Source organism: Myotis nattereri (assembly GCF_964212035.1).
Source record: "Myotis nattereri genome assembly, chromosome: X".
NCBI classification, from domain to species: Eukaryota; Metazoa; Chordata; class Mammalia; order Chiroptera; family Vespertilionidae; genus Myotis; species Myotis nattereri.
The window spans coordinates 23,823,675-23,837,042 of record NC_138078.1 but is presented as its reverse complement, the minus strand read 5'-3'; the positions used below and the strand labels follow the sequence as shown (position 1 = coordinate 23,837,042).

Genomic DNA, 13,368 nt, shown 5'->3' with positions numbered 1-13,368 from the left:
TTATTAAAATGCAGATGTTATCCTGTGAATGATAGCACTTTAAACCACTATAAGCCACTAACACATTATTGAGATTTATTTTATCAGTTTAATTAGATGGTAATTTAGCTTGGCCCTGAGGAATTAGGTAAACTCGGTGATATGGAAGGGAAGAATGAACATGAGGCAGATCAATGCACAGGTACAGCCAGACCCTTTATATGTGACACTGTATGTACCTTCCCTCTTAGGAGCAGGATACTGGCAATGCAGGTCCACCTGCAAATCTCTCTCACTGACAGTCTGCCCTGCTCCAAAAATTCATTCTAATTGTAGAAAATAAATCAAATGACTATAAGGGGCACTTTTCTGAAGTATTTTACTCTGATTATTTAATGTATTTCGTGTTTTATTCTTTTTAAGCAAAAGGTCAATTATAAGCTAATACAGTTTGTTGACCAATTAATGTCATTTGTGGGTTTATCCTCCCCTTTTTCATTTTATAGCTTACCATGGGTAATTTTGTAGATGATGCAGTAAGAGGGGCTACCTAAGAGCAAACAGTCTTACTGCTTTTTTCTCTATGTAAAATCATAGCCAATCCATTTTGACTCAATAGGCTGATTATTCAAGGTCTTTCTGACCAGTGACTTAATTAAAAGCACATAAGGGCAAGTACTGTCATAACTCAAGTATTACCATGTCATTTATGTATATGCAAAACAGTGAACAGGAAAGACAAATCCCTATCTCTTGTTTTTTATATGCTTTATTAGTTAGGTTTTTTCCCCCTCTTTGGTAACACGGTATTTTTTTGTGTGTTACGAATGTGTTTATTTTACTTGCCTTTTTAGGCTTATAATTTCTAGAAATGATCAAGGAGAAATAAAATAAATATAGCTCCTTAGTGTAATGATCCCTAGAAGGAAACATAATTGTCTTTCTCTGAAGACTTTTGTGACGAGATCTACCTGTGTAAGAAAACTTAATTCTTTCACAGTCCCATGTCACTTATGAGCTATTAGAACCCACATAAAGCCTGTCATCCTATTTAGGATTTACATGATACTGTATTATTATTTTAAATAATCTATGATATTTAAGAATGTCCTCTTGAAGAAAGATAATCAGATAAGTCAACAGAATTTTATACCATGGCTCACTTTAAATCATCAATAAATAAAGTGAAATAAGCCAGTCAGAGAAAGGTAAATATCACATGATCTCACTCATTTGTGAAATATAATGAACAACATAAACTGATAAACAAAGATAGAACCAGAGACACAGAAACATCAAACAGACTGCATAATCTTTTTATTTTGAAGGTTTGCTGCATCTTTTTATTTATTTATTTTTAATTTCTTTATTAAGATATTACATATGTGTCCTTATCCCCCCCATTGCCCCCCAACCCCCTACTCATGCCCTCACCCCACTGGTGTCTGTGTCCATTGGTTAGGCTTATATGCATGCATTCAAGTCCTTTGGTTGATCTTTCCCCCTTATCCCCACCCTCCAGTACCTTCCATCTGAGGTTTGATGGTCTGACTGATGCTTCTCTGTCTCTGGATCTGTTTTTTTAAATTTTTTATTGATTAAGTTATTACATATGTGTCCTTATCCCCACATTACCCCCCATCCCCCCCCACTCGTGACCTCACCCCCCTGTTGTTTGTGTCCATTGGTTAGGCCTTTATCCTAGAATATAAGTTCTTTGGTTGATCTCTCCCCCTGACCCCCACCCTCCCCTACCTTCCCTCTGAGGTTTGACGGTCTGATTGATGCTTCTCTGTCTCTGGATCTGTTTTTGTTCATCAGTTTATGTTGTCATTATATTCCATAAATGAGTGAGATCATGTGATATTTATCTTTCTCTGACTGGCTTATTTCGCTTAGCATAATGCTCTCCAGTTCCATCCATGCTGTTGCAAATGGTAAGAATTCCTTCTTTTTTACAGCAGTGTAGTATTCCATTGTGTAGATGTACCACAGGTTTTTAATACACTCATCTGCTGATGGGCACTTAGGCTGTTTCCAAATCTTAGCTATGGTGAATTGTGCTGCTATGAACATCTTTTTTATTTTCCACCTTTTATTGAATTTATTGGGGTGACACTAGGTAACAAAATTATATAGGTTTTAGGTGAACAATTCCACAACACATCATCTATAAATTGTACTATGTGTTCACCATCCAAAATCAAGTCTCCTTCCATCACCATTTATCCCCACCTCCACCTCTCCCACCCTTCCTCCCCCCACCAATGGCACATCTTTTTCTTGATTAACATTAACAGAATAAAAAAAGGCTCTATCACTATATTACTTTTCTCCAGATTCTAGTCTGTTTTTGTTAGTCTTTGAAGACATTGATATATCTCTCATATACCATATTTATATTAGATATAAAGGTAATTTAAATGAATATATTATAATAATATGGCATATAGCACATTTTCCTTCTTTAGTTACTTTGACCTCATAACTCATAAATGTACTGGTAATCACAACCCATTTGACACATATTGAGCAGAGAGAATTCTCTTAAATCATGGAGGAAAACAGTGTGTTTTAAAAGCTTACGTATGATGCACCATTTGTTTCAAAACAGGAGTGCCTTCATCTTGTGCACTGATGTTACCCTTCAAGATACAAATTTTAAGTAATAAAAAGAATGTGATCACTAAAGTTTCAGAGAAGCCAGTTATTTTTAAAAAACATTGAGTGATATCTAGGTCTACTCACAGAGCTCAAAATCTCAAAGCTGTCTCTACCTCAACTTTAGTTGTTATAAATCACAGTTTTGCCCCCTAATGATCCTTTTTAAACATCAATTGAGCTTTTCATTTCTTAATAAAAATAGGTACTTCGGGGCTTTCTTCTACATCTCTTGATTTTCATTCCCAGAAAATGAGGATAGTGTATTCCTTTGGGTATATATCATTAGTAAGGAATATGAACAGAGAGAAATATAATGAATTAGTACAGCTACAGCACTTCCTTACTAATGATGCATGAATATCTATAATGATATGAGGTGGTAAAGAACATTAACAAAAGCAAGTTGATTTTCAAAAGGGTAGACAGGATTTGTACAGATCAGAATTCAGAAGGATATAATTATTCAAGCCAGAGTTAATGAAATTCAAATGAAAAGGCAAAATCTGAATATGAGTGCATGGATTTTGCATAAAGAAGAGAATATGAACATGATACTTCTAATTACACTGATTTTTAAGTAACTGTCTGAATTTTTTATTAAACCAAACTGAAAATCACTCAGTGGATATAGTTTATTCATTATGGACTTGCATGACAATCAAAAGGAAGGATATGTTTTAAGGAGTAGATAGTAAACTATATCTCCAAATGTATGACTCTTGATTAAATTTTAGAAGTTTCCTGTATATGAAAATTATTTTACATCTCTCTCTAAAAATCTATTTATGCACACATCTATATATAAAATGTATTAGAACTTTATAATAAATGAGAATATTCAAAAGTTATAAAACAGTTTTCTAGAAAATGAGTTGACATTTTCCCAATGATGTCAAAGAATTATTTTCAAGTATTTCAAGTATTTCTGTTTTTTCATAAAAGTTCACTGGATTATTCCTGTGGTATGTACCACTTAACTTTTCTTATCCATGGGTACTATGTGCCAAGATGACAGGAGGAGCTAAGTCCTCCAATAGATCAGTCTTCATTAAATGTTTTAAATGTGTGATATTAACCTTTTAGAATTTAACTTACAAAATACAGCTGAGTCAGTGTCCACAGCTAACTGTAACCAGAAGGCATTTAGGAATTATAGACATTCTAATTTAATTTATTTTGCACAAGAAAAATAGAAAGAAGATTACTTATTTATCAGTAACAAATATTGCAGTTGTGTTAAGGTAGCAAATATTGCAATTGTTTTATCATTGACATCTTTTCTAAAGTGATAGAATATACCTTTCCATTTATTTGATTGCTTTTATCAACTATACCATTTTTAATATTTCTAAATGGGTTGGAGTATCTCATCATGCCATGTCTGAGCATGGAATTAATATGATATGGCAGAATTAATCCACGTATTTATGTGGATTGTTACCAATTGCTCTAAGACTTATCTATGATAGTCTTTAAATTAATCACAATATGCATAGTCATAGAGCATGTCCTGGCTGCAGTATGATGGCTAATAATTCTTTGAAGGTGATTACAATCAGGTTCATAAGGACTTCATCTTTAAAGGGGGGGGAACAAAATTGGTTTCTAGAACCAGATACAAAATCTCAATTATTTAAAAGTTCTGGATTTAAATAGATGCCATAACATTCTCCTAAAAAAGATTTCCATTAAACTGTAGACAGAAATGTGTTGTCTGTTGATGTGCTAATGAATATTTATTATGAAGAAAATAAATATGTGAATCTATATATAATAAAACAATCTATGACAGACCCATGTGGTCATGAAAACTCAATAAATGAGAAGCCAGAGTACAGTGTGCTCTGATTCTCAGAGCTCTGGTTCAGGCCTGAAGCTGATGTCAGATCTTATTTCTGAGACATAGAACTCCAATCTTCAGAACTGTATGGTGAGAATTATTACTTAAATAAATCTCATTTTGTATGTAAAATTTCTCTATGAAAAACAAAAATTATCCACAAACACTGAAGAATTGGAAATTTGGGTTTTAAATTATATTTCAGTAAAATTAAATACAAGGCAGTTGTCAAATGTGAATTTATTTTAGTGCCCCCTTTCTTTATTGTATTTAACTTTTTAATTAAGTTCCTTGCTATTTATAATTCATAATTACTATAGTTATAAGGCACCAGTATGAATTTAAGACAGCCAAGAGCATCTAAAATATAGATAATGAAGATCTAGGGAACTACATGTCAAAAGAGAAATAGAAAGGAGATATAAAGAACTTAGAATCATTTTCCTTTTAAGAGAAAATGATAACAGATATCAAAACCTTTTGGAACTTACACTGATTTTTAAAATGAGACTCATATGTTTTCTAAATATTTTAAAGATATGTCTCATTGTAAAACAGCTCTTTTGGTTAAACAAAAATACATACAGTGTACATACAAACATACATACATATGTACAAAAGGTTCTAGTCTTTTACTCAATTCTGTCCCTAATAACAACAACAAAAGACCACTATTCTATAGAAACTTACAGATATAAAATGGATACAATTAAGAAGAAAGGTAGTTTCACAATTATATAAAAATTATATAGAAAATATTCTTGCTCTAACCGGTTTGGCTCAGTGGATAGAGTGCTGGCCTGCAGACTGAAGGGTCCCAAGTTCGATTCCGGTCAAGGGCATGTACCTTGGTTGCAGGCACATCCCCAGTAGGGGGTGTGCAGGAGGCAGCTGATCGATGTTTCTCTCTCATCAATGTTTCTATCTTTCTATCCCTCTCCCTTCCTCTCTGTAAAAAATCAATAATATATATTTTTTTAAAAAGAAAATATTCTTGTTTCAGATAATGTAGAACTGTCTTTCCCTATGGAATTGAAACAGCTGATGCATGTAATAAAGAGTGTATAATCTCATTGGGAAGGCAGGGGAAAAGGGGTGGAAGAGGTCAGCCAAAGAACTTGTATGAATATATGCATAACCCATGGACAAAAACAGTAGTGTGGTGAAGGCCTGAGGCAGGGGACAGGTGCTAGCTAGAATGTGTCAATGGGAGGAAAAGGAGGACATATATAATACTTTCAACAATAAAGATTGAAAAATAAAACAAAACTGACCTAACCTGATAAAAAAAAAAAAGAGAAAAAAGAGAAATTTATGAACTTGAAATCTTTTTTAAGAGCTATAGTAACCAGTCTAAGGGAATATGTGAAAGTCACAGTAAATTTGCTTGACCTGTGTTGTTAACTCTACTGGTTAGGGGTTATTGTTTAGCCTAACCTGTCACTGAAAATTAGAAATCCAAATAGCCTCCTGACTTATTTTTTCTTTTAAATTGGTGAAATGATTGGTTTGAAATGGAGAAATTGAGAATTTGGATTTAAAATATCTATGGTTAAATCTATGAATTGTCCTCATCAAACTCTAGCTCCAAATTCTACTATTATTTTAAATGGAAAATTAGAAGTGCATGTAGATTATCATTCCATTGATCACGAAGGAATATATCAGGTATTTGGTTATATGCACATTAAACCAAAATTTTCAAATGGTGTCATTATGCAATTTAAGCTAATTTATGTAATTTTATGAATTTACAGTGCCATAAGTAGAGGCATCTATGTTAGAATTATTTTTGCATTATATACAAATTGAGTAACAAAATCCTAGACCTGAGAAATTAAAAAGAAAACATAAACGGACCAGCATATAATTTCACTCATCTTTGTGTGGTTTCAGTCTGGGATCCTAAACTCCACTTAATTACATTACTGCAAAAGTGAGGATGGTCTTGTCATAAAGGCTGTGTAGTAATAAATGGCTGTGTTAGCAAGCCTACCATCTGCTACTGAATCCCTCAGCTGACCCCATCAACAGGCAGGTGACAGTTGATTAATTCAAAACAAAGTTACTGGGAAACTAATTTCAATTCCAAGAATTTTGCTGCTTATATATACTGTAGACAGAAGAGAGCAGAGGTCATCTATCTTTTTTAATTTGCATGTCAAATAGTATCTATTTCTTGCTCTTATAAGGAATAGGTACTACTGGTTAGGTCCAAAAAAAGCTCTGAGCTCCAAATGCCTAACACATCTAGCACTCGAATGCCATGTAGGGAAGTAAGATGCAGGTGGAGAGGCTAATGCTGCCTTAGATTTTAGGGATTTCTGGAGTTCTTATTAAAATGTTAATTCTAGCCTATCTGGTGTGGCTCAGTGGTTGAGCATCAACCTATGAAACAGAAGGTCACAGTTTGATTCCTGGTCAGGGAACATGCCTTGGTTGTGGGTTTGGTCCCCAGTAGGTGGTGAGCAGGAGGCAGCCAATCAATGATTCTCTCTTATCCATGTTTCTATCTCTCACTCTCCTTTCTGCTCTAAAATCAATAAAAATATATTTAAAATGTGATGTCTACCCTCAGTCATAATAATCTAGTACCTTAATTAGCAGCTAACTTACTAAGAAACTAGCATTAAATAAAGGACCTGATGTCTGCAATTTGGAGGAGAGGGGTGCTCAGTATAAAGTACATACCAGCCAAAAATACTTTGCTCTCCTTGTGCCTCAATCAAGATTAGGGGGAAAAGTATAGAATAGGTTCCTTTGATGTGAATACCACAGATATCCACATCCTACCCCATACTGAGTTTTCAAGGAACCTTAAAGTTACATTTTAAAAAATCAGTTGTAAAAATCATCCTTTTCTCAGGGTTACTACCCTTCTCGTGGCATTATGGCTCTTGGTATTTCATTCTCGTATTCATGGTGCTAATGTGTATGTAACTCTTATTATAAAAGGTTCTATCACTTTTTGGAAGAAATAATAACATTTTTACTAGACATGCATTTTTATCCACTTTCAGCCCTCTGTCAGCTATAAACTGGAACCTGTATAAGTTCAATAGATGTCTTTTCACTATTAGGAACCTAAAAGAATTGTTCTTTTGTATATCTATACCAGCACACAGTCCGTGAAGAATCGGTGACGGTGATGACTGAAGACATGCCTTTGGAAGTTTCTTATGTGCCTTCTACTTATCTGACTGAGATCACTCATGTCTCACAAGCGCTATCAGAAGTGGAACAACTTCTTAATGCTCCTGACCTCTGTGCTAAAGATTTTGAAGATCTCTTTAAACAAGAGGAGTCTCTGAAGGTAAAAGCAAAGCACTTTCATTTAGATTTTACAAGATGATCACATTGATCATTGGCAGTACCAAAAATTATTGACTTACTAGTAAGTGTATAAAGTAATGGCACTTTGACTTACACATGGGATTCTTAAAATACTTTATAAAATGCTTAGCTTTAGAAATTTGGGGAGGAAAGTGAAACATAAATCCAAAGAGGTATTTTATAATATTTAATGTTGAGAGACCTCCTAAAACACAGGACTATAGAAAAATAATGGCTTAACACACATTCATTCAAGGCAGAAAGGACTCAACAATAAACAAGCTTTAAACCCCCCCCCCCCACAGCCCTGGCTGGTTTGGCTCAGTGGATAGAGCGTCGGCCTGCGGACTGAAGGGTCCCGGGTTTGATTCCGGCCAAGGGAATGTACCTTGGTTGTGGGCACATCTCTAGTGGGAGGTGTGCAGGAGGCAGCTGACTGATGTTTCTCTCTCATCGATGTTTCTAACTATCCCTCTCCGTTCCTCTCTGTGAAAAATCAATAAAATATAAAAAACAAAAACAAAAAACAAAACAAAAAAAAAACACAAAAAACAGCTTTGATAGAAGAACAGCTTATTCCTAACTGATACATTACTTTCCTGTCCTCTCTTACAAAAAAGAAAATAAGATGAGGTTTTAGATTACATCTACTGTAAGTTGTTTCAGTTTTATATTTTTCACTTAAATATACATATTCAATTTCAGATTAGTGTCAGTATCAATACTACACTATATGGCATCTAATTGAATTGAAAGCAATAAAATATTTTCTTGAAAATTACCAGGCAAAGTCTACCAACCAAATCCTGGTTTTTTTCAAACCACCAACTACAAGTTCTGAATTCCAAACTAAGACAAAACATGATAAGGAAATAGGCTTTGAGTTTTAGAGGGAAGTGTATGAAGATAAATGAATATAGCATCAAGGAAATGTCCACAATAATGTGTATCTCAAGATAATTTTTGTGATCATACATTTCACTCAAAATGAAATATTATAGTATAGCCAGCGCTTGGTATTTTCCAGTGCAAATAGCATAAAATTATAAACAGAAGATAAGTTTGCTCTCAGCAGCACATATTAGCCAAAGTATTTTATACTCTAAATGATATTTTGAAAGCTCATTCCATATCACACATTTATTTGCATAAGTATCCAGATAGATAAAGCTATTTGTTTATTTTGGAAATCAGGGTTGCAATATCTTAAGTGACTTGAGTTTTATATCTTACATTACATCAACTAAGCTCTGAATTACACACTAAAGTAAAATAAGTAAAGTATTTACTAAAGTAAAATGGCTCTCTGGAACCATTCCATCCATTTCAGTATACTGCTATTTCTCATTCTCTTTGAAGTAAAAGTCAAATGACTGATGAGTACAGTGAGGAAAAGAAACCCGATCAATTGATAAAAGAGACATGCCAGGACTTCTTTATTATTCACAATAACTAATTTCTCATGACAGTGCAGTTTTTAAGTTCATCATTGTCATTCAACATGTAAATCACTGCTAATGAGCTAATATTCATTCCTTTCCATGTTCATGGACATATGGGTCAGGAGAGCAGTGACCCCAAACTTATTAAGTTGCCAATTGAGTATCTTTGTTTTTGTACATCTTAACCCAGCACACTCAGAATGATGGGCTCCTGGCTATACTCATAGCTAATCATTTGTTCTTCCAGATATATTTAATAATATTGTGACTGACAATAATATATAAGGAAATATATATGTGATGGTATTGATTGCTGTGGTTTATAAAAAGGCATTGTGGGTTTAATTTAACTGGATTATTGAATCCTCATTAGATGTAGTTTTGGGCATAATTCCATCTCACTCCCAACAAATCTCCTACAGGAGACAAATGGGCTTCCTACCTTTATGGGCTTTTTGAAAGGGGATAGTTTTGATCTGTCTTTTCAATGAATATGCATTTCCTCTTAAAGGCATTCATCTTTGTCATTATCCAGTAGTAAAAATAGAAAAGGAATGAATAAATTGTACAGTTGCTGGTTGGGAAGGTTTGAAATTCAATTGTGATTGATTTTATTCCTGACAGATTTGCATGAATCAAATTATAGAACTGTAGTAGGTATTGCTGTGGTTTAACATACATATTTTTTGCAAGTGCAATGCAACACAAATGAGATGTGATAAGTTAAAATAATTACTTTCTGAACAAAATATAACTGACACAGCACATGTGATTTTCACAAATGTATTGAATTTGGAAGCTACCTAATCATTTTGACAAGTACTAAGTAGATAAATACCTATTTACATATGGAAATCTGCATTTAATAGATAATACACTAAATAGCTAAGGCATAGCTAGCAATGAATGAGGAACATATACCTAAGTAATATTTCTTCTTATGTCAAAGTCAATATTAGTATTGTGAATCAGTTCATTGCGACTGTAAAAAGTTCATAATATTCATTACATAAATGGTAGTACCATAATTTTGAAAGAATTAATTTTTTGAAAGTTTCAATCAATATTAGAAATAACTTGCACTTTATTTTTAAGAAAAAGTGGATTGTCAATACAAGTTGACAAAATATAATTACTATGCTAAATAATCTAATCTTGTTTTAAAGTATTTAGTATGAAAGTATGAACATAATAAAAGAGAGTAGGATGGTGGTTTCCAAGGGGCTTGGGCAAGGAGTGAAATGGGAGTTGCTGTTCAATGGTATAAAGTTTTAGTTATGCAAGATGAATTAGTTCTAGAGAACTTCTTACAATATTGTGTCTGTAGTAACAGTAATGTATTGTACACTTAACATTTTTTTACGAAGACAGATCTCATGTTGTGTTCTTATCCAAATAAAAAAATTAAAAATACAAATAATCCTATATAATAAAGAGGTAATATACAAATTGACCACCATACCCTCATGCAAGATGGCTGCCCCCATGTGGTCACAAGATGGCCACCACAAGATGGCCAGCAGGAGAAGGCAGTTGTGGGGTGACCAGGCCTACAGGGGAGGGCAGTTAGGGGCAACCAGGCTGGCAAGATGGGTAGTTAAGGGCAACCAGATTGGCAGGGGAGGGCAGTTAGGGGTGACCAGGCTGGCAGGGGAGGGAAGTTGGGGGGGGGGTGACCAGGTCTGCAGGGGAGGGCAGTTAAGGGTGACCAGATTGGCAGGGAAGGGCAGTTAGGGACGACCAGGCTGGCAGGGGAGGGCAGTTAGGGGTGACCAGGCTGGCAGGGGAGGGCAGTTGGAGGCAACCAGGCCAGCAGAGGAAGGCAGTTGGAGGCAACCAGGCTGGCAGGGTAGGGCAGTTAGGAGTGACCAGGCCAGCAGGGGAGGGCAGTTGGGGGCCATTGGGCCATCAGGAGAGAGCAGTTGGGGGGGATCGGGCCAGCAGGGGAGGGCAGTTGGTGGTGATCGGGCCTGCAGGGGAGCAGTTAGGCATCAATTAGGCTCCCAGGGGAGTGGTTGGGGGTGATCAGGCTGGCAGGCAGAAGCAGTTAGGGGCAATCAGGCAGGCAGGCAGGCAGGCGAGCAGTTGGGAGCCAGCAGTCCCAGATTGTGAGAGGGATGTCCGACTGTGGGATCAGGCCTAAACCAGCAGTCAGACATCCCCCGAGGGGTCCCAGATTGGAGAGGGTGCAGGATTGGCTGATGGACACCCTCCCCCTCCCCAGTGCACGAACTGGGCCTCTAGTAAAGCATAAACAGATATCTTTAGCATCACAATTTTCAAGTTTCAAAAAGTTGTTCCCCTCAGAGCTTTAAAAATTTAAACTCTTGCCCTAGCCAGCTTGGCTCTGTGGTTAGAGAATTGGCCTGTGGACTGAAGAGTCTGGGTTACATTCCAGCCTAAGGCACATACCTGGGTTGCAGACTCAATCCCTGGCCCCAGTGGGCATGTATGCTGGAGGCAACCAGTCCATGTGTCTTTTTTACATTCATGTTTCTCTCTCTCTGTCTCTCCTATCCTTCCATTCTCTCTCTAAAAAACAAACAAACAACAATAGAAAAAAATATCTTTAAGTGAGGATTAACAAAACAAACAAAAAAAACTCTTGTCATGAAAGCAGAAATGAGTAATTAAGAGGCCCAATGGAGCCCTAACCGGTTTGGCTCAGTAGATAGAGCGTCGGCCTGCGGACTGAAGGGTCCCAGTTCGATTCTGGTCAAGGGCATGTACCTTGGTTGTGGGCACATCCCCAGTGGGGGGCGTGCAGGAGGCAGCTGATTGATGTTTCTCTCTCATCAATGTTTCTAACTCGCTATCCCTCTCCCTTCCTCTCTGTAAAAAATCAATAACATATATTTTAAAAAAAGAGGACCAATGGAAAGGATTTATTATAATGCCTCTGTATACTGAAAGTTTCAGTTCCATCAGATTCTATTGGGGCCTCAACTAAACCCCCTCCTCACTGAGCATTCCCTGCATTTTGACTAGCAGCTGTCAACTGCAGGTTCCTGAGTCTCTTTGCCTTAGGGCTCTCTCTAGTTCCACAAACCCATAAATTTCAGAGGATTAAGGCTCTGCCTCCCCACATCTCACAACAATTGCCAAACAATGAAAAATGGCTTTTAGTAGATAAATAACTGCTCATTCACATCTCCAGTTGGGGTAAGTCTGAGGCATGTTGTACACTCTGACCTGAAGTTCCCCATTGAGAACTGCAGGTTCAGGATCGAGACCCCATTGTACACAGTAGAAACTTACCTCATATTACACTTTTCTGAATTCTTCTCTTAGCCCTTCCCACTCCCTTACCATTGCTTCCTAAGACCATTTCCAAGCAAATCACTTACATGCACATTCTATTCTTAGGATCTGTTTCTAGGGGAACCCAACCTAAGACAGTTTTGAAAGAAATATTCAGCACTTGCCAACAAAAATTCTGTTGACATTGATAAAGGTAAATTTTAGGAAAAAAGTAAGAACATCACTTCAAATAAGGATGGCAACTGGGTTTTACCAAAAAGTTAAGGGAATCAACATATACAGTACTTAGGCACTCTTAACAATGTACTATATTGACTCATTTAATCTTCCCCACAACTCTATGCAGTATTTGACAAAGTTGATACAACTAGTATTGGTGGAGCAAGGACTTGAACCCAAGCAAAGTAGCTCTTGATCCATGCTTGTTAACCAGTAAACTATACCACTTTCCATGAGGCTATTTCTTGGGTGCTATATTGAGCAGAGCAGGAGTGAATTTTGGCAAAACATGGTAGAATACTGGGGTTTGTCATGCCCAGGTCATAGGAAAATGCCCTGGATTCTAACTCCATCTTAAATCATGCCAACTTAAGAAGATTCCATAAAAGGAAGGAAGAGCCGGAAGGAGGCCAGTAAGGGAATAAAGAGAAAAGGAATGTGGAAGAAAAGAAAGTGTAGGAAAGAAAGAAATCATACATGCATCATTTTGGTTGTCTCATCTAAACTACTGATAATATAGCTGCTCTGGTTAAGGTGGATATATATATATATATATATATATATATTTGTATCTAAGGTGATAACAAGAAGTGTGGACATATGAAGAAAGCTCACATGTATTGATAGGAC

The 13,368-nt window shown here is 36.1% G+C and overlaps 1 protein-coding gene across 2 annotated transcripts in view; it reads left to right on the top strand.

The window, feature by feature from the left end:
* The window catches only part of DMD (dystrophin), a 2,781,977-nt gene that overhangs the window by 1,406,285 nt on the left and 1,362,324 nt on the right, over positions 1-13,368 (top strand). For both annotated transcript variants that reach the window (XM_081115404.1, XM_081115406.1), the window contains one exon: positions 7,602-7,796. In XM_081115404.1, coding sequence (XP_080971530.1) covers positions 7,602-7,796 — 195 coding nt within the window. The remainder of the gene's footprint in view (positions 1-7,601; positions 7,797-13,368) is intronic.